The following is a 23595-nucleotide window of genomic DNA, read 5'->3' on the forward strand; positions in this document are numbered from 1 at the left end:
ATATTCTCTTTTCAGTTACTGAAGATGTAGTCAAACTCTTAGATAAGAAGCTAAACAGATGTGGTGAATAAGAAACCAAGATCCAAGTCCTAGCCTTACTTTTCTATAAAGCTAGCTTACAGGGACCTGAAAGTCCTTAGTGGATCTAACTTGATCCACTGATGAGTACTGAAATGGTCAGAAACACTTTATTAATCTCATCTCATAGTCATTATAAAATACATGAAAAACAAATATCACGTAATACAGGTATTTTTTTTACAAGTAACTATCTATAATAGTCATTATTTCCAGTTGTGCATCAAGCTCCCCAGAAGAAAGGTTTTATTATCGATGTTACCAGGCTTGGGATGGAGGCGATTGTATTTTTCTGGAATTATCAACATGGAGAAGAGTAGAAACAGAGTCCTCATTAGAATTACTAAGAAAAGACTCATAAAGTAAAATTCTTGAGAATAGGGAACACATCCCCTTAATTATATAATTCCCAGAGCATCCAAATCAATGTCATGCACCCAACAGATATCCAATCAATGTTTTAAAAATAATAAAAATGGGAATATTAAATTGAAAAAACCAGGTATGTAGGGAAAGGGGGATTAATGACGATAGGAACTAAAGATTAATGAGCCTTCTTCCTTCATGACAAATTAGCATACTTAAACTTGTAATAACCTTGATTCTGAAGCAGAGTCCTTCATTCTAGTGCAGTAAGGAAACAAGGAAAGGCATTAGCACAACAATAAAGATGTATGTCTAAAATCACGGTAAATCACTGAAAAGGTTTGTTTCAACACCCTGGGATGATTTACCAACATAATTCAAACAATTAGCACACCTAATCAAAGCTTAAACTATTTTTGTCAGCGAGTGTGAGAAAACTACGATATCTCCGGACATCTTGCATATGATATCTCATTTTCCCAGCATAAAGTAATAAAGACGAATATGAAGATGATGAAAATGAAGAGGAACAACTATTATTTACTTTGGACTTCTGAACTTTGGTAGTAATAACTTTAAAAGAAATTATTCTAGAAGCTTTTAGATAAAATTCTAAGAATCATTGCAACAGGTTGACATAAAATATATTTGATAAACTGGTCATTTTGCCACCATTTTCACTTTAGAAATGAGATAAAATAGAGAGAATATTTATGCTCCTTTACTTTTTACTTCCAATGAGATATGCATGATACAGATAACACTAAGTCAGGAAATTAAAATAACTTAAAGACTCAAGCTTCAGGATAATGGTTCTGCAGAATTATACTTATTGTGAGCAACAAAGCTTTATAAATTCATCTACTTTGTGAGGGCACTGTGCATTATCATCCTATGGCTTTCCATCTGGGCATCTTGCTTGGTCTCAGACACTCAGAAACCCATGAAGTATGTTTCCTAAGAAAAATGACGTCAAATTAAAATAAAAATCATTTATTAAATTTCACTTTATCCTGACTCTCATATATCATAGGAAAGATAAGATAAAGATTAGGATGAAGCAAACTGTTGTGTGGGATACAAATTTGAGAAATCACCGAATCCCAGATTTTTGCTGGTCAGTTTAAACAAAGGTGTCCCTAAAGTCTTAAAGCGGCTTTAACTTAATAAAGCTTAAAACTGTACTGAGAATTTTAACACACCCAGTATACATGATCTACAGAATAGAAAGTCTCCATACTGTTTGGTCAAAAAGATATCGAGCTCTTTGATTTGGGGTGCTAAGTCACACCACAGATACGGGAAATTAAAGTAATTAACTTCACAAAAATGATTCCAAAACTACCAGAGTACTCCACTGTAAACACAGCCTTTGAAGTAAGTCAAAAGAACTATAATTTCCAATGAAATTCAGTGTGTACCTCTAGATTCAATATTTCCTCATTAAAACCAGTCTAAAGAGAATATGTGAATGTGAATATTAGCATCCAATCCTACAGAAAAATAAATATGCCCACATTAAAAATTACATATAGTAATAGTTTTTAAAAGGTAAAATAATTGTCTTTACTCTCTCCATTCCCCTATCCAAACTTAACCTACAATATTATTAACAGACTTTCTCATTTGGAGGCACAACATTTTTGCAAAATGGGATTCTCCCTGCCATTTCTCTTACTTTTCCTCCCACCAAAAACCAAAAACTCATTTATCTAATACTGTCCTTATATGTCTCATGGGCTTCATCCCAAGTGTTGCAATCAATGGCTGGAAGTGGGAATATATGAGAGGAGAGGGTACTATGCAAAAAAACGCTGTATTTAATACCTATGAACACAAAACAGATTATTCTAAACTTACTGAATACTTCACAAGTATCACTCTGGTTAAATATATTTTTACACATTAAGTTAATATAATCTCTAATTAAATTATTTTCAGAAAATTTTTAACACTGCTCCTTCCCCAATCTCCCTCATTAGAAATCAGATTCTGTCCTTGGTTTACAAGTTCAGATTCAAAACTGCCTAGATTAAAAACTATTATCTCTCCATCCAGTACAGAGGAAAATAAACTTGGAGAGCAGACATTTGGTGTAGGGATCTCTAAAAATGTAGCTAGATACCAGGGTTTATAAAACACTTTATTTTTTGGTAACACATGGCTGCCACATGAAGCACACTTGACAAAAACGTCACATGAGCTCACTTTAAATGTCACGTAAGCTAGTTATTACTCCCTCTCTCGATGAGCCATATGTACATATGTGTGTATACATAGATATAAATGTATTTATAAAATAGTGGCCATGCTCAAAACTATCACTCCTGTGCAAGAATGGACAATCAATACAGCATCTCACAGCCAAGTCAATATGGCGTCACCACCTCCTATTCTCCACACACTAGATGAACAGAATGTGGAACGGCATTTTTCAAAGTTGTCAACTCCTACACTAAAAGACCTTTGCTCACTATGAAGCAGAATCTCTCAGAGACCACTTAGTTTACTGTATGAGCATAAACAAAAAAAAAAAAAGATTAGGTCATGGTCACCAACACATGTTTCTAGAATGTCCTAGGTCCTCTTTTCTTCTCTCTATATTTCACTTGGTGATCCCATATGCTCCCATAGTTTTAATTATTATCTCTATGCCAATCATTCTCAAATCTACTTATTCTGCCCTAACCTCTGTTAATCTCCAGTCTCACATCTCCAACTGTCTATTGGAAATCCTGAACTAGAGGTCCCATAGAAATCTTAAACTCAATATGTCAAAAAAAAATTAACTTATTTTCTTTTCACTTCAAACATTTCTCTTGTCAAAATTTCTTTATTACTATCCAAGGAACACAAAACCTAGCTATTATCCTCAAGACACTCTTTTTCAACTCCCATATTTAATTTGTTGCCAAGGCCTGCTGATTTTATCTGTTACCTTGTAACATCTCTCACATAGATCCCCTTCTCTCTTCTGACACTGTTATCACTGTGTTGCAGGCCCTCATTACCTCACACTTGGACTACTGCAGTACCCTGCTGGTCAGCCTCCCTGTCTCAAGTCTGTCTCGATCCATTCAGTCCATTTTTTACTCAGATGTTAAAGTGATTACCCTAAAGTACAAGTCTGACTACGTCACTTCCCTACTCAATAAAATGGGAGGGACTTTCTATCACCTTAATGATTAAATATCAAGTGCTCTGTTTGAGGCCCTTCATAATCTAGCTCCCTCCTACCTTTCCAGTCTTCTTACATCTTACTGACCACCAAGTACTCCTCAATACAGGGACATTGGCCTCCTTGCTGTTCCTAAAACAAGATATTTGATCTCCTGACTGTGATCATTTTCAATGGCTATCCCTCATGCCTGGAATGCTCTCTCTTCTCATCTCTGTCTCTTGGCTTCTTTCAAGTCCAAGCTAAAATCCCAGCTTCTTCATAGGTCTTTCATGGTCTCCCCCACTGCTAATGTCTGTACTCTGAAACTACCTTTCATTTACATTGCATATATCTTGCATAGGCATAATAATTTGTATGCTGCTTCTCTCATTAAACTGTAAGTTCTTTGAAAGCAGGACTGTCTTTTACCTTACTTTGTATCCCTACCACTTAGCACAGTGCCTGAAACCTAGTAGATTAATAAATGCTTTCTGAGTGTAAAATGTTAGATATATTGTTTTTAAATACAATCTCATTGTTTATTCTTCTTCTGTACTATAAATTGCGACTGACCATCACAATGAGTAAACAATTTTTAAAATCCCCTTCTTTAGAACGAAAAATCACCATCAAATCTCTCCCCTACCTCCTTGCCCCTATCCAACCCCCCCCCAAATGTTATTTAGACTTGTGGGTTCTGGAATTCCACGTCCATTTAAGCAGAGAAAATTAAATCCATATCAAAGAAAATTAGATAAATAGTTAATTCCTTGAATCATTCAAAAAAATGACTAACATGCATCAATCACCTTTCTTAGGCAGAGTCATTTATCAGTAGCTTTCACACTTTGTTCTAAGGAATTATGGTATTTCAAGGGGCAGGTCTAGGGATTCATGGAAAGAAGTTATTATTTAATATTGTCAGCTCCAGGTCTCTTTCCACCACCACACCTAAGTTTAGGATTCTGAGTTCTGGGGAAAAAATTAAGATACGGTCCACACTAGAAAAAAGTGTGAAAACTACCGATTTTAAATAATGGTTTTTCGCTTTGGTTAATTTTCTACTTTCAAAACTCTCATTAGAACACTCAACTAGAAACAAACCAAATATTTAGAAAAACAAATTAGAAATTAGCACAAAGCAGGATACATAGATGTCACCGCAAAATTTATTAATTTTTATTAGCGTATCAGTATACCAGAAGCACTCTAGAAAATTTTTTCTTTGCCAACAGAGGCTACTGCTCTCACCTTATTTCATTTTCATACTGTGGGGACAGTCTACCTGAACTCTGGTAAAAGCTTTTCAGGAAAGAGGGGGCAGAGAAGGAAGGGGCAGAGATGGAAGTATGAAGACTTGGAAGACTGGAAGAAGAAGATTTACTCTCCTTGTGAATGCGTCGACCTGATGGAAGAACGCTAAGCACAGAAAATACAGCAAATTTGTTTTAATTTATGGTACAACAGTTAAGATTTTTACTCATTAAGAAAAAAATCTTCTAAACAGACCCTTGATATCAATTAATTATGTAAGAAAAATGAAAGTATGGAACTAGACTTGAGAAAGCTAACATGACTCTCTATGCAATACCATTGTTTCACAGTCTAATGTTATGTTTTCTAATTTATGCAGTATCCCTTACATCAAGTATTCATCTTTAAAGTATTCTAACAATTTTAGGACAAAATGTTTGTTTTCACATGTAAGAGAAATTTCATGGGAAATAATCACAGGAAACCATGTTCACAAGGAAAAGCAGGTTATCAGTACTTCAAAGGCTTGATTATTTTAAAGTGGTTAGGCTTTTCTAAAAATAAAGGAACAACATGTTTTGCTTTTGCAAATCAGTATCTAAATTTCAGTTTACTATAACACTAATTTTCATATTCATTGATTTTGTTTTACTCATTCAAGGTCCTTATAGATGTAGTCCACACAGCATCGGAAAAAATAAATCTGCTAACCTGCACTGCACTGCCACAAATAGCATCCTCTTGCACTAGCTTAACCTCAAAGTGATCCCTTATTTTCTGAGTTTTAAAAAGATAAGCTGATAATTATCTTAACTGACACATTCTGAAGGGTATTTTTGTCTGCAGACTGAAAAAAAAAACCCACTCAGTAAGAGTGTTCATTTTAAACTACTGAACTGGGCTTAAGAGACTTCATCCTGGGAAAGAAAAGACTGGCTATCTTAGACAAATACAAATGCAATTTTTGTTTTACTTTTCCTCAAAATATCTATTACATTAGTATTAAAATAATTTCTTTCATTTTATGAAGATATTACAAAACATGAGGCAAAGAGTATCTTTATATGGAAAGAAGAGGAGGTTTTGCTTCAATTAATTATTTTCTATGATATTCCTTTAAAACATTTTTGCCATCTTTAGTCCTAAAAATTTCTAGGAATTTTTAACACTAGTAAAAGTAAAGTTGACAATAATCAATATAAGATTTAATGTCGTCTTCCCTATGGTACCTACCATATATTTTCTAAGTAACTTCTTACATATAATAAAGAGAAAGAATCTGAGTTCTGGGAAACAAAATTTTATTTCAGTTACATAGTGAGAAGAGAAGAAAACGTTAAGTATGCACATTATTCTACAATTCTAGAACATAATTTTAACACTTATCATATCACAATAAAGATGACATAAATTATTTCTGAAATACCATGTCACATAAATTCTTAAGAGTGTTTTTTTTCAGGGTGCTATACTTTCTGTCAACTATGGTATGCACTGTCTTCATTGTTAAGGCTATTTATTTCATTCTAAAGGGAAATCCAAAACAATCATCTCTTACATGTTATTTTGCATTTAACAAAAAACAATCATTCCAAGTTTAAAATTAATTTAATATATGTTTGATCTAGCCATTTAATTTTGTGTGAACAGGAAGTTCTGGTGATTAGTTATTTTAAAACCTGCTGAGTTCATTTCTTTGTAGCCACTAACTTGTGTAGTCAGCAAATTTCAGTCACAATAACTTCATGATAACCCCCTTCAATCCTTTCCCTTTATTAAACATAAATAAGTTGCTGATGCGGCTTAAACCTCTGCTTGTAGGTTTTCTGTTAGTTGGAGTTTCATGGTTTCTTCCAAACAACATGCATAATGCACAACTTGGACTAACCAATATTATAATACTATTTTTTAGCACACTAATAAATCTATAGAGCTCCTTTCTCCTCCCTCTACAGAAAATAGGGCTCTAACTTTGTCTGTTTTTTTGTGTAATAGAATTTCCCTCCCAGCACAACTCTCATCAAAATCAGCATTGCCAAGTCCAATAGGAAGGAAAGTTCAGACTCACCTGCACTGTTCAATGGAACTCTGTCTCAGGAGAGGGGACCGAAAACCATGAGATCGCCCATCCTGTAAGGCGATCTTTCTCTTTGTACTCGAGGGGGGATGGCTGAATGTGTGTGCCCGCCTTCGAAACTGAGGGGAGTCCGAGTCCTCTTCAGGGAATGTCTGCCAGGCTGAGTACAGTGGAGAGGCTGGCGGGGTGCCTGGTGGAGAGTCACCTGGTGAACAGTCCTGAGAAGAAATCAAAGGGGAGTGAGGCCTTGCTTTCTCACAGAAAGCATGGCAGGCCTGACCAGATATAGCTCAAAAGAGAAAGGATGTCTCTTCTTCTTCCTGGGCCATGAGCAAATCGCCTTTTTTTACTTAAGCCATGCTGCATGCTAATCAGCAGTTGCATGACCAACTTCTTTTGATAAGCTTGCTCTGGGACAAAAGCATCCGTAAAGACAGACCAAAATGAGAAAGTGGTGATAAGACAAGGTATTCTTTCCTCTGACACTTTGTGGCAATAAAATGCTGTAGCTACTGTACTTCTGACTGTTGGCAGAAAGATGAAAAGAGATCATGGCCAAAAGCGGGTGGGGTTTGTGTGTATGTGTCTGCTAATTTCCTTGACATATCAGTTGCATTATTTCCTGTACTGTCAAAACAATATAACAGTCTGATTGTCCAGCTTTAGCAGCAGCAGCATCAGGAAAATAAAATAATAAAATCTGTTATGCATCCTTGTCCCCTGGGTAAGCTATTGTCCAACTACGTGTTGCCTGAGGTAAACTGAAAAACATGAAAAACAGGAAATAAATGAAAAGTGAGCTATGCCGGTATGTGTCTCATATTGCACGGACAAGCCTAATAAATCTTCCAATTCAGACAGGTACATTGTTTATATGTTACAGAATAGTCACTATATAAGTCATGTTTTTTAGACTGCTAAGACCAATAAGGTTTGGAATAAATCCTTAGGGAAACTCCACAAATAAAAATTTTATTAAAACTACTGTTTATAGGTTTAAAAAGAAATTAGTTTGAACAGGCTTCAAATTATGATATATATTTTAAAAAAAATTAACATGAGTATGCTTTAATTTTCAGGATTATCAAGAACCGAGAGAAAAAAAAAGAAGGGTATTTTCTAAAAGAAATATGTGAGTATGAAGTTGCAATTAGGAGAAAAAAGTGAGAGGAGAGAGAACAAAAATGAAATTAGTTCTGAAGTAAAGCAAAACTCTACTATAACAACAACTCATTATTAAATGAATTTGTATGTACTGAGGATCAAACTCCATCACCAAGAAGAAAAACTCCGCATGGTGAAAAGCTAGTTGTTCTACAGCTAGCCTATAAAAAGGGGAGATATTTATTGTCCTTGAGCACCAATGGAGTTCAACTGAACTCTTCAAGATCAGTAGTACATAAACATGTTGCCATCTAGTCAATTTTAATAAGGTTCAATAAATATCAGAAATATAAAATACATACTAAAAATTAAAATAGTAGCATATATCTTGTGTGTAAATAGATAATGCCAAGCAAGTCAAAATATATTAGTTTACATATCCCTGAAACCTGCAACAAACTATTAAGTCCTAAGACAGAAGCATTTATTCGGCCTTCTTTTGGTACCTTCTCCGAAGCAAGACTGTTAGACCTTTCAAAGCTGTCCATGCTTCCTAGACGGCCTCTCATTCTGTTAGCTCCCTGTGGAAAAACAAGAATTAAATATTTTACTTGGGTCTGTATCTCCTGAATCCCAAAAGCTAGTTTTGGGATGTTACCTTATGCTGCTGCTGAACTGACAGCCTTATATCCATACACCATAATAATACTTTTGTAGTGGCAATTAGAAATAAAATAGGTATCCATCAATTGGGAAACAGATAAACAAAATGTGTTGGTAGATACATGTAATAAAATATTGCTGAGTGGTAAGAAACCATGAATATGAAGAACTGAGAGAATCACAGGAAGACTTATATGAACTGATACCAAGAGAACTAAGTGGAACAAAGAAAACACTCTCTCACTCTCTCTCTCTCTCTCTCTCTCTCTTTCTCTCTCTCTCCCCCCCTCCCTCCCTCCTCCATTCCCCCATATGTGTGTGTGTACATATACATATATAAATATAATGACTATAACAGTGTATGTGTAAAGACCTATAAAACAAAACCTGATACTATGTCATTATAATGACCAAGCATGGACCCAGAGGTAGGGAGCTATTGGTGTAGAATAATGTGCTTATCGTCAGAGGTTTGATGTACTGACTGGCTTTGCTAAGCTACTTTTTATTCTTTCATTTATCTTGAGATTTGTTCAGAGAGACGGCTTAGTCTGTAAGGGGAAGAGAAGGATCATATTAATAAATGAATGTGATTTAACAAGAAAAAACATCTATGACAATAATTTTTCATCACTGAAAGTGTCATGGTGGATAGAATTCGAGGCTTGGAGTCAGGAAGTCCTGAGTTCAAATCCAGCCTCAGACACTTTCTAGCTGTTTGACTCTAAGCAAGCTGGCTAACCCCTGTCTGCCTCAGCTTCCTCAACTGCAAGGCAGGGATCATAATAGTATCTACCTTACAGGGTTGTCATGAGGATCAAATGAGATGAAATGTGTAAAGTTCTTAAGCACAGGGCTTGGCATACAGTAGGCACTTAATAAATGCATGCTCCCTTCCTCATCCCTGATTTTATAGATGAAGAAACAAGGACTTATGGAGTTTAAATTACTCGTCCAACTGGGGTTAAAACCCAGGTTCCTTATTTCCCATATTTCAATATTCTTTCTACTATACCAACATTCATGTACAAGATGAAAATAAGAAGATAAGAGAAGAAATTTGGCTTTTGTTTTTTCTCAGATAGAATAAATATAGATAAAGACAAACAAGAATATCCCAAAGAGTCATTTTAGACCAATTCAAGTCCTTCCCACTCTGTAGGCTACAGCATGGCAGAAGGCAGAGAATGAATTCTCAAGCTCCTGGGTGATTTCTTTTCATTCACCAAACCTACACCATGCACTGTTAGAATCTTGGGATTCAGAGTCATAAAGAGTCTTAGGGATCATCTAGGTCAACACCCTGATCATACAGATGAGGAAACTAAGGCTCAAAGAGTAATCCTGTCCAAGGTCATATACACAGTATGTGGACAGGGCTTTAATCTATTAATTCCACTCTCACATTTATGCTTTGGGGTCTTTAGACATTATAATTTGTTGAGATGACAAAGTAGAGGATAAAGGAAGCAGATAAAGAGCCTGGCTCACCCACAGCTCTTGGTGATAGAGGACTGCTCAATGGGCCTGGGCTGGGCTGTGAGAAACTTTCTCAGAGCCCAAAAGCTCATCCCTTACACATTAGCTCATAATGGGCCTCCTGTCAAAACAATGAACAAAGATGCTATTCATTTACTTTGTCCTGGTCTGAATTTCTAATTAAACTCCACTCTCCTGGGACATTCTCCAGACTACAAAGCATGCTATAAAAACAGTAAACAGGTTAATACTAACTGAGGACATTCTGTTCAATACTTCATATAGTGAGGTGCTTCTTAAATTGGGCAGCTTAGCCTGGAGAAGAAAAGACATCCTGGGGACAAGATAGCTGTCTTTTCAGTGTTGGAAGGGTGGTCCTGAAGGAGAGATTAGATTTGTTCTGTGAGGCCCCCAAGGACAGAACCAGGAAAAATGGATAGGCGTTTCATCATTTAGGCTTGATGTCAGGGAAACCTTCCTAATGGTTAGAACTGTCCAGACTGGCACGGACTGCCTCCAGGGCTAGTGAGGTCTTTCGGCAGAGGCCAGATGACCACTTACAAGTTATGTGACAGTGGGAGTGCCTTTCGTTTATGGTTTGGACTAGATGGCCACTGAGGTCCCTTCCAAATCAGAAATTCTGTGATTCTTCACATGAAGCTCGAGAAGGGCAGACTTAGGCCTGATATAAGGAAAAACACTCTAACAATTAGCATTGCTCCAGAGTGAGATATTTCCTGCAGAGGCAGTTAATCCCCCACCAATGACATCTTCAAGCAGAAGCTGGACAGTTACTTCTTTTGGATGTTGTAGAAGGCATTCTTACTAAGTTAGGGTTAGAAGAAATGAGGTGTGAGATCCACTTAAACCCTAAGATTCTGCAATTTTAGTGTTTCAAGGAATTAAAGTAAGAATTAGAGACAGTAATATGGTGTAGCGGATAGGGCACTGGGCCTAGAGTCAGGAAGATGGGTTCAAATCTGGCCTCGGACACGTCTTAGCTGTGGGACCCTGGGCAAGTCACTTAACCCTGTTTGCCGCAGTTTCATCATCTGTAAAATGAGCTGGAGGAGGAAATGATAAACCACTCTAGTATTTTGCCAAGAAAACCCCAAATGGGGTCAATAAGGAGTTGGACATGACTGAAAACATCTCAACAACTTTCCATCTCTAAGGCTGCTGTTCTCACAAATATATAGGCATAAAAATACAAATGTGAAGCACACACACATACATATGTATGATAAATAAGAGTATATATACTCATGAAGAGTAAAGTTCTCCAACCCCATCCTCCCCACCTGTAACAACAATGCTACTTGCCACTACTGTGGCTGTGTAAGACCAATAACACCAGCACACAGGAGGGCTGCTAGCACAGGTTCTTTGATCTGCTTTTCTAAGGAAAGCAACTTTAAGGGGTTTACAATCTCACTTTAATTAAACATACATACATCATTCACTTAGTACAGGGGAAAATGTCAGCACCCTGAACTTCAGAGAAAACACAAATAGAAATTACAAGGAGAAATTATATAAACAGAGCAAAATAACACAAATCAGCAGACAGGCTTCTAGCTGTCTATCCAAGACATTACATACATAGTTACCAGAGAGAGAGAAGCACCAACATCTGGGTTTTTCAAAGCCAGGGGGCTCCAACAGTTACCTAGAGTCTTGTCTGGTGAAATTACATGACACTCTTCCAGTGAATGGGCCCCCAGCAAAATGCTAACATCAGAGTGTGAGTGTGTGTGTGTGTGTGTGTGTGTGTGTGTGTGTGTGTGTAAACACATATATATGTACACACACACACACACACACACACACACACACACACACACATATACTTCTTCAGGGTCAGAGAGCAGTCACAATCATGCTACTCAAACCCATGTGACCCAAGCCTTTCTGTGACTTAAGGAGATCATTAAAGACTCCCGATCCAATCAAAGACTCTTGATTGAAACAAGGCAAGACTCAAAAGCACTTGATTGCCTTAGTCTGAAAAGCACTCCAAAACAAAAGACAAGAAAAAGTCCCACTTTACTTGCCATTGCACCACCTTGAGGGTTGGAGGGAAGGAAGGAAAGGGAGTATACAGTTAGTAAGTATCTATGATACCATGTGCTGGGCACTATACTAAGTGCCTTACAAATATCTCATTTGATACCCCAACAATCCTCAGAGGAAGGTACTATTATTATTCTCATTTAGAAGTGGAAGAAACTGAGACAGAGAGAAATTAAATAACTTGCTCAGAGTCGCTACTAAGTGTCTAAGCCTACATTTGAACTCACATCTTCCTGACTTTAGGACTAATGCTCTAGATGCACTAAAATCCACTAGATAAGAATATTTAATTTGAAAGAAAATTTAAAATTATAGACTCCTACTTCTCAACATAAGCAAGGAATGGGTATAGTGGAAATTGTAGATTAAATTTTCCCAAATATTTTAGTCAGAGGTATAATTATAGTCCCCACAATACAATGAACCAACAATAGGGAGACAGAAAATGTTAGATTCATGACACTAAGGACAGTAGGTTAACAATAACTCAAATGAATCACATTTCTACCACATTTTAAAGATCCACAATAACCCTATGAGGAAGGTTTTTGAAATATTACCATTTCAGGAACAATAGGAGAATAGGCAGAGAATATAACACTTCATAGATTCTGGGCACTTATTCCTAATTGGGAAATCTTCAGTCATCTATCTACCTTGCTTTAGTGGCAAAGAAAAACCCTGTCCCCAGTATTCAAATGGGACCTTGAACTTGTAAAAATCTTTTAATTCTAGATCTTTGTGAAATATATGCTTAGGATTCATAACATATTGTATACATATAAATTGAAGGTATCTTCATAAAGCTGATATTCTGCAAATCATCTACTTTTGCACATAGAAAAATAACAGAAAAAGAAAACCTGAGGTATCCAAATAAGATAACCTAAACAAAGTACCTGAATGAACAGTGAGCCAGATATATGTCTATTTCTCATATTTATACAGATATCCTTCTGTGTAGGTAAAGGGGAAAATTTAACGGCCTTTTTTTAATAGCCTCATATATCTGGCCAGGATTTCTATTTTTTCCTGAGTCAGAAATGTAGTGCTTTAGTTAAAAATACAAGGATTATACTGGAATAAGTAAACAGAAGCAGAGCACATGAGAAATACTCTATCTTTATTCCAATATACTTAGCTCTGGGAAGGCCCTTACTAGAACAGTAGAAAATATCCAGTAGAAAATATCCAGGTTTACAACTAGAAAGAGTATCAGTGAACCTGAATGGAATTCAAAGGAGAGTCATGAAGTTACATAAAGGGTGGGCAAATAAAACTTTGATGGAAAGCTCAAGGGGAAGGAGGGGGCACAATTTAATAACAGTTTTCAAATACATGAAAAGCTTTTTATACAGAAAAATGGGGACTATTATTTATTTTCTATTTTACCAAAATTAAAAACAAAAATCTGTACACTTAAGCTACAGAAAGGTTCCATGTAAGAATTTTAAAAAACACTTTTCCTCAAGGTTAACCATGGTAAACTGTGGGTCGCTAATGCTCAACTGGATAATTTGGATAATTTAAGTGCTAGCCTATCTGAAGGAAGGGGTGTGGATTAGATAAATGGCCTGAGAAGGTGCTTTCTGTCATAGGATTCCACAGCATAACAATGAATGCTCTTCAGTCTTTTATTATCAAATATATCATTATTATCCCCAACTTACAGATGTGTAAAGTGAATTTCAGAAGAACCAAGTGAATTATTCAAGGTCATATCAAGTAAGTGCCACAATCAGGATCTAAATTTGCCTCCTGACTATTAACTCAGGACTCATCCTACTACTAAGTGGTGCAGTAGATAGAACAATGAGTCTTGAGTCAGGAAGACCTGAGTTCAAATTCAGCCTCAGACACATTTACTAACTGTGGGACCCTAAGCAAGTTATTGAACCTCTATCTACCTTAGTTTCCTCAACTGTAAAATGGGGCTAGTAGCATCTACTTTGCAGGGTTCTTGTAAGGATCAAATGAGATATTATTTGTAAAGAGCTTAGAATAACGCCTAACACATAGCAGACACTGAATAAATGCTTATTTTCTTCCTTCCTTCCTTCTTTCATTCATTCATTACTTCTTTCCTTTCTTCCTTCCAAGCAATATAATATAAAATTATCACCACTACTAGGGAAAAAAACCTCAAAGAGATTGCTTCACTGACAATGGGTTGTCATACTCATGGTTTTTCACATAAAATCAAAGCATATTTATTTTTCAATTCTAGTCTGACCTGCCCATGAGGCTATCTGTTAAGTCAAATGTTGTTACACTGAGAAAAGACATACTTGGAAACCAGCTTCTCTCATTAGGCCCTTCCTTTGAAATATGTTTATAGCTGGATAACTGGGATATACCACTGTGGTATTATAATCCTTGTACAGACAGCTTTGTCAATTCTTCCATATACCAATTTGGTAATACATGTATCAACGTTTCCCTTGGACTCGTTCTGTATTGCTAACAAGCTTCTCTACATATTTAACAGTAATCCCATTTCACAAACAACTGTAGTTAGCTATACAAAATATCTTGACATCTAAAAATGGCAGCGATTGTGAGCCAAACCATATGACTAGAACATCAGCCTTACAATAACCACATAACCCAGAGAAAGAAAACTGACAAGTACGGATATGCAAAAAGAAAAAAACAAACCTCTCTCACTAAATAACCCAGAATACCATGTGAAGTATTTCCAAATCACAAAAAATAAGCCTATGCTTTTTGCATGGTATAAGACCTTCTTAGGTCTCACAATATGAAATACTTTGGAACGTAACGCCTACGGTACACCACCTTGACCAAAATAAATCTGCTGCTCTATTACCAAGGATGGCTTAGAGGCTATGTTAGTCTTAGCTTTAGGCATATATACAGGGGTACCCAAAACCCAAGGCATAAGAACCTGATGGGGTAAAGAGGCAGGACTTCCAACCCCCTTGAGCATCAAATATAAGGATATCAAATTATCAGAGGGGCATGGAACATTGGGGCTTACAAGGGACCTCAGAGGACATCTAGTCATTTTCCTCTCTGTAAAACAAGGTCACCTCCAAGATCTCTTCCCTCTTCCAGCTCCTCGATCCTATAAAACTACTCGACAACACTCCAGGATAAGCAGCTATCTAGCCTAAAGTACCATATACTGATGTAAGGAATTATTACCTACAAATGGAATTCACTTTTTCACAGCATCGTTTTCCCCATCGTTCATTAAACCAGGGTGTTTGAAAATAAAGAGTCCCAGTGAATCTGACTTTGTCATTATAATTAGTTTAAAAATACAATACTTAAGGATAAGTTAGACAGAAGTCTTTAACGCATGCTGAATTAAAGCTTAACATACTTTTTTTGTTAAAATACAGACGTTTCTCGATATGAAAAGATAACAACAAGTTCCATGTATGGTAATAAGGAACGAATACACCTTCAAATCATTAAATATTTGATGGTTTGGGGTTTTGGGAGAAATAGTGTAGTATGTGCACACACACACATACACACACACACACACACTCCTGTCCTAGCATTAAGGAGTTCTACCAGTTCCTGAGAAACGAAGATAACTGGTATTAGATGAGAGCATCCCAGTTTTATTCAAATATCATTTATTTCATTCTATTTTAATGACCCTACTTCATGGGTCAATAATTGCTACAAAAGGCTGTAGTTGTACTGAAGAAAATGATTTTTTAGTTTAGGTTTTATCAGAGGATTCTTGAGTTTTTTATTTATTTTATTTAATATCTCAATCTTTCCAATTCACAGGATACCTATTATGCTCCAATAACCTGCATTTTGTGGTTCCACAATATTTCAAGTTATGCTTCTGAAATTCTACCTCATTTGAGGTTAAAGTAACCCCAGATCATCATATATCACACTTTTAAACAAACAATCCAATAATATAGTTACAATGGACAGAACTTTGCAACAGGCAGGATTACTGTTCTAGGGCTTCATTATTGGTAGCCACTCAACAAATATCGTAACAATCATTATAAAGAAAAACAGAGTTCAAAGAACCATTTTGGAATATGAATCTTCAACATGTATAGATTGATATATTCAAATTATATACTAAACAATATTTTAAAATATTAAACAAAATCATCCCTTGAATTTCAAACTATTTCTCCCTCTTAACAATATTACTTGGCATGGTACCAGGCTTTAAAAAATAATTATTCACCTATGCTAATAGAAAATATGAAACTAGCGGTAGGAACATAAATGTAGCAGGGAATGTAGATGGTATCAAGTAGATTAAACCTACTCATTTAAAAATTACTTTGTACTTTTTAGTCCTCCATACTTTAAAAAATAAACACGTATTTCTAAAAAAAACAACAGAAAGAAATAAGGAAGCCAGGGAATCTAGGTTCTATATCAAACTATATCAAACTAATAAACTATTCTGACAAAAATCCAATTCACTCTGTGTCCTAGTTTTTCTATCTGTAAATGTTCATTAATGAACTCCCTTCCAGGGTTTATCTCTAAAACTAATCTTTAGGACCACAGACCAATGTTAATGTCTAGGAAGTACTTTAAGTACCAGCAAAAAAAATGGCTACAATATATTGTAATATCAGGAATTATTTTTCCCTTAATTCTCTGTTCTACAAATATGCAAAACTCCTAAAGCTAACTAGTTTCCTACATAGGGCACAATCTCTATTATAATTTTTTACAATTCTCTATGATATACTGTCTAATGTTTACTAATATTTTAATCAGTTAAGAAACTAACAATTCACAATATCATTCTGTAGCCCTGTATATGCACGAATGCATCTTTAAAGCAGTAAAAGACATTTATGCATTATAAGTAAAACCTTCCTGCTCTGCCTGTTCAGAGAATGACCAGAAGAGGTATTCTCACAAAATGCAATCAAGTATATGATATTATTCTCTTTTAAAGCACTAGATTGTGGAAATAAAACAAACTGAAAGCACTCTTTCTATCATCACCACCTGTTGTAGGTATGAAACATGATTGTTATCTAGACAGTTTTTAAAACCCTTACTTACATATTCACAGTTTATATTGTACTAGAATATATACTATTTTCCAGACTCATCAAATGTACTGTGTTCTTCATGAATTGAATTCCTGCCATTTTTTTGTTGTTGAGTCATTTTTCAGTCACGTCTGACTCTTCACGCCCCCATTTGGAGTTTTCTTGGCAATGATACTGGAGGGGTTTGTCATTTCCTTCTCTAGCTCATTTTACAGATAAAGAAACTGAGGCAAATAGGATTAAGTGCAGGGTCATCCAACTAGTAAGTAACTGAAGCCAGATTTGAACTCAGGTCTTCCTGACTCCAGGCCTGGCATTCTATCCACTGTACTACTGTTTACTTATATGAAATACAGTTCTCCCTTCCACATTACAGGGGTTAAGGGCACAGCACTCCCACAATCTGAATAATCAGCATAAAATTTTTTCACCCTCCCTTTGTGCCAGAGAAATCTGAATTTTTTCCTTTTCTTTTACGGGATATTTACAGTACCTTATTATAAAATTTGGGTTAAGTATTTGGTCATAGGCTCTGCGTCATCTGCTGGCCTTCACGTGTCATCTGCGGCTTCCACAAAACTCAGAAAAAAATTCCCATTTAATTTCTTATGCTGACCCAAGATATATCAAAAACATGATAGGGAAAGTCATGATATGGACAGGATAAATGTAGTTGGTAAATGCAGCAATGATTTGCTCTCATCTCTGAATCTCACTCAAAAGAGTCTTAAACTACTTATGCAGAAGACTCCCTAATTTCTCTCATAATCTGCAATGTCCAGGCACCTACAAATCTGCTAAATAGTTCCATCCACCTAGATGCCTATAGGCTTCTCATACTCAAAAGCCCATGACAGAACTCATTAGCTTTCCTCCAAAAGCAGGGATTCTTAACCTTTTTTGTCTTATGGGCCTGTCTAGTGGAACCAAATGATCCTTCTCAGAATAATATCTTTAGATGCATAAAATAAAATACACAGGACTATAAATGAAACCCATTTTACTGAAATAATTGCATAATTTTTTAAAAGTTCACGCTTCTAACTTAATAACTCTTAGGTCTTAACTTTCTTTTTTCCAAAAATAGACACCATAGTTCCAATCACCTAGATTCAAATCCTCAGAGTAAACTTTTACCATCATCACTCTCACCCTGCTCCCATATCCAAATGCCTCTGAGGTCCCTTCCAGCTCGAAATCTTTACATCTCTCAGATCTCTTCCCTTTCCTACACTCACTTAGCTCAGGCCCTCAAAATCACCTCTTGACTACTGCAATAGCTTCCTCACAGGTCTGTTCCCACTCCAGTCTAGCCTACAAAGAGCTGCCAAATGGGTATTACTAAAGCACAAGCATGAACATGTCACTTCCTTGCTAAAGAAATTTCAGGAGATCTCCACTGCTTGTATGATCAAATGAAAATCCCTCTGACTGGCACTTAAGGTTCTTTCTAACCTGGATCCAACCTGTTTTATAGACAGATTTCACATTACTCCTCCTCACATACTCTCCATTCAGTCTAACTGGCTTGCTTGCTATTCCCTGTACCTGACAATCTATCTCCTGCCTCTCTCCTACCTGGAAATTTCTCCCTCCTCACCTCTTCCTTGTAGAATCCTGAGCTTCCTTCAAAAGGAATAACTTATCTGACCAAGAGACCTTTCCTGACCTCTCAAGTTGTTAAGTGTTATTTTCATACCCCAAAATTACTGTGTTTATTCTGTGTGTATTTTGTACATACTCATCTATGTATATACTGTTTTTCCTGGTAGAATATAAGCTCCTTGAGAACAAGGACTATTTTCCCATGTTTATATCTCCAGTAACTTGGCACATAGTTTCTACCACCATCACTCAGTAAAAGTAAACTGTCCTCCTTTGAGGTTCAGTCAATCCATATTTATTATCCCACCAAAACTCTGGTAGCTCTCTATTCTATGAAACTCTAGGAAACGTTCCTTCCTCATGAGTTCAATAACTAGCTGACGTTCTTTTTCTCCTCTCCATCTCCTGCACTCATACTAGGGGCCATCAACATATACACTGATACTACCTCAAACACCCTATGCCAGTTCCTCAATGTACTCATTTTCTATGGTTTACTCCTCCACAGCTACACATAAATGATCATCATTTATGCCATCACTTGCCATCACTCATAAGTTACATTTTCATATTCATGAACTCTGCAATTCCTTTATATAATCATTATCTTTTATTATTCCATCTTTCCCTCTACCTTGTGACTCATTATCACTGTAACCTCCAATCCTTCACCATTCAGTTTTTTCCCAGGCCGTCAACTCTGCACTAGCTGCACGTTCATTCTTTCTCTAACTCAATACCTTGGCAAAACAATTCAAACAATGAACTACCCTCTACACTCAAGTATCTTTCCTAACCCCCTTACTTTATCCCTGATTATGCCTCACAAAATTACATCCTTGGATTATTCCCACTGTTCCCATTCCTCTGTTGCTGAGTAGAGCTAGAAAATATCATAAAACCAAAGCGACAGGGTCCATGGCAAATTCATGTTAACTTTAACTCATCTGGGCCCTTCCTGCAGTAAAATCAATCCTTTTACACCCCCCCCCCAATTCCCTAACCCACTCACTACAGTGATTGTTCCAAATCTTTTTATCTCTCCTCAAACTCCATACTTCACTCTCAGTTGAGGATTTTATCACAAACTCTGCCAAAAAGATAAAGGTCATTCACCAAAAAGTTCCTGTCTGCTTCTCCTCATCTTATATATCACTCAGATGACTTTACCTCAGTCTCTCTTCCTTCGCTCCACACACAGATTTGGCCCTGCTCCTCAACCTGACAAATCCCTCTAAATGCACCCTGGATCCCATTTCATCCCATAGTCTCCAGCAGATTTGCTCTCTATTATCCTCATAATCTTCAATATCTTCCTTATCTGTCTGTTGCCTACAAACAAGCCCACATCTCTCCCCAACCTTAAAAAGCCTCATTTATCTGACTTCTGCTAGCTATCATCCTATTACTTCTCCTCTCTTTCACAGCAAAACTTCTTCAAAATGCCATCTACAATCAGTACCTTTACTTCCTCTCCTTTCACTGTCTTCTAAACATTATGCAATCTGGCTTCTGAACTTGCTGTCCAATTGAAACTGCTCTCTCCAAGTTACCAATGATCTTGCCAAATCTAATGGCATTTTCCTAAGTCTCATCTTTCTTGACCTCCCTGCAGACTCTGACACTGTCAGTCACTCTCTTCTCATGAATACCCTCTAAATTTATTTGACTCCTCTCTGATACTTCTCTTCCTACCTGTCTGACCACTCTTCCTCAGTCTTCTTGGCTGATCATCCTCTAGGTCAAGCCCACTAACATAGGTATTCTGTCTTTGGCCTTCTTTTCTCCTTCCCAAACGTTCCTTTGTAATGCTATGTATTTTATTTTATGCATTTTAAAACATTATTGTGAGAAAGGGTCCATGGACTTCACCAGACTAGCAAAGCGATCCATGACACAAAAAGGTTAAGAACTTTTGCTCTATGCTTTTTCACCTGGCGATCTCATCAGCTTCCATGGGTTCAAATATCTTCTCTATGCTAATTATTCTCAGATACAAATATCCAGCCCTAACCACTCTCCTGACCTCCAATTTCCCATCATAACCTGCCTCTCGGAAATCTCAAACTGGATGTCCCATAGACATCTCAAACTCAACATGTCCAAAACAAAACTCGTTATCTTTCCTCCCCAAACCTTCCCCTCTTCCTAACTTTCCTATTATTGTCAAGGGCACCACCACTGTCCTAGTTACTCACACTTGAAACTTTGATGTCATCCTTGACTGCTCACTAGCACTTACCGCACATACCAATTTGCTTCCATGTCTTATTTCTGCCTCTATTACATGTCTGATATACCTTCTCTTCTCTCCACTCACACAACTACCACCCAAGTATTGGCCCTTAAACACTTAATAAATGTTTCTGAGCTAACTGATATGACATCCTGAGAAGGCTTTGTAGGTTATTTGGGATGAGTTAAGTCTACAATGATCACTTTATTAAGTTCTTGAAAGATATTTTATCTCTACTATTAATAGTAAAGTATATGTAATATTCTAATTAATTTATTTCTCACAATATGCACTTCTTTACTTTCAAGATTTTCCCTTAGATCCCAGACAAGTACAAAAGAGGGATTTTGTAACAATTTTGTGCAGTAAAATACACTGAGCTCTTCAAGCATTATGATTTAAATACCCTGTTTCCATTTTTCTGTGCATGTGTCTCTAGTACTTAAACTCTACAAATTAGTCAGGTATTAGAATCAGCATAATAACACCAACTATAAAAGATCATGTTTACAATTTTCTTTAAACTAGAGTTCACTTAAATAAAGGTATTAATTTTGCTGATGACAAGTTAAGAGTCTATTTAGAAGAAAATGAAAATAGTGTGCATTGATTTATAGTCAGTATTACATAGAAAAGTACTTGACTTACCCTAGAGAAGATATTTTCCAGAGAGCTAGTCAAGGATCTCTTAGCTTTATTTTTCAAAATGTCAAGTTTGAACCTGCCACTGCTGCCCACATTTTCAGGAACTGTATTATTAGAAAGAGTCTATAAAAGAACAAAGATGAATTTTAATTTTTAAACAATCACAGAAACAAATAAATGAAAGGGACCTTAGGCAACCTCTAGTCTTGAACCCCCCTCCCCCAATCCTATCAAGACACTAAAATTTGAAGAGGTGAAGCAACCTGTGCCAAGCAACTTAACAAGATAAGGAAGAACTAGGTTAGAGACTTGGTGTCCTAACTCCCAACATAATGTTCTTTTCACTACATCACACTGTCATATTTAATCATGCTTACTTTCTTTCTTTTGGGTTATTTATTGTACATCTTAGGCAACCTAAGAATCCTACTGTACCTAAATAAAGGGCATAGTTCAGTAGGTCAAATTGTGCACAAATGGCACATACAGAACACAAGTTTCGGCAAAAATAAAGAAGGCTTTAAGATAAAAAGTTCAAATCTTTAAGGTGTATTTCTTCTAAAGGTAATGGAAAGTGATTAAATTTGATAGGATAAGAGTCACTAATACTGTTTTGATTACCACTACAATCTGTCTTTTTTACAAGCTGCATGGTTTTATACCAAGCAGACTGAGGAAAACAGCAGTAGGACATTCCAGTGGACAAAGTACCAGTCGGGGAATAAGTAGAACTATGTTCTATTTCTAAAGGTTCCTGCAGAGGTACACAGAAAGCACACAAGTAAAGCACTCAATCGGTCGATTAACTTATATGTGGACAAGTCCCTTAATCTTTCGGTGCCTAGGTTTCCTATCTGTAAACTCTTCAAAATGAAGATATTGGACTTAGTGCCTCAGTTTCCTCTCCCATAAACAGAAGAGATTAGTCACTGCGACCCTTAAGATCTACCTCTACTTACACCACAATAGAATACTAACTATGTGCAAAATGCAGTCAGTCTTCAATAGTCCTGCCTTTAGTTTCTGTCACTTCAAGCATTCACATGATTTTATTAGTAACTTCATTTTTACTTGCATGTTGGTAACCACACACATTCCTGGCTATGTGTGGTAGAGAAAAAAGAGAAGCCCAATGAGTACAAGTTTATATCCACAAAAAGAAGAAAAGTATTCATAAAAGTGTTTGTGAATCTGCTTTAGGAAATACTACAGTAACCTTTCAACTGCAATGTTGTAATTGAAAAAATGAGTAAATGAGGTGGTGGTCACCCTGCCCTATCAGTGATGCTAGGGCAGCCTAGTGTCTGGCCTCTTGCCTCTGCCCATGCTGCTCCCAGAGTGGGGCCAAGAGGAAAGCAGGCCAGACCTCTGAGCTTGGACTGGAGGCCGGGGACTCACCCCAAGGCATATGCTTTTTATGGGGAACAGTTCAACCACAGAGCCAAAAGGAAGATTAGTGATGGCAGGTTGCCCTTTTCTCTTTTTTACCTCCCAGGTTCTTCTGCAATCACTGCCCAGCCCCCCCCCCCCCCCTTGTCTAGCACTGCTTTACCTCTCTCTTGTATTTTATGGGTTTTTCCATGATTACTGTCTTAGGAAAAGTACCTATTATCGGAACAAATATTTTATTATAAGGAATCATATGTAGAAAAGTGTATTTTCAGCAATCTCTAGCAAAAGATCACAATTTTTAGTGGTCATGTAAACCTAACACCCTATTTCCCACAGGTTCAGCGTATCAACATTTGTGTTTTTTACTTTCACACCATTTTCTAGGAATGAAAGTTGAGGAATGACTGCATTGTAAGTGATACAAAGAGATATAAAG

At 36.6% G+C, this 23595-nt stretch overlaps 1 protein-coding gene across 1 annotated transcript in view; it reads right to left on the minus strand.

Annotated features, from left to right (window-relative positions):
- TBC1D4 (TBC1 domain family member 4) overlaps positions 1-23595 on the minus strand; it is a 229813-nt gene that overhangs the window by 42124 nt on the left and 164094 nt on the right. Inside the window, 4 exon segments of the mRNA XM_036755927.1 lie at positions 4856-5023; positions 6927-7153; positions 8546-8620; positions 21771-21890. Coding sequence (XP_036611822.1) covers positions 4856-5023; positions 6927-7153; positions 8546-8620; positions 21771-21890 — 590 coding nt within the window.

The sequence above is a fragment of the Trichosurus vulpecula genome, chromosome 4 (genome assembly GCF_011100635.1).
Source record: "Trichosurus vulpecula isolate mTriVul1 chromosome 4, mTriVul1.pri, whole genome shotgun sequence".
Taxonomy (NCBI): Eukaryota; Metazoa; Chordata; class Mammalia; order Diprotodontia; family Phalangeridae; genus Trichosurus; species Trichosurus vulpecula.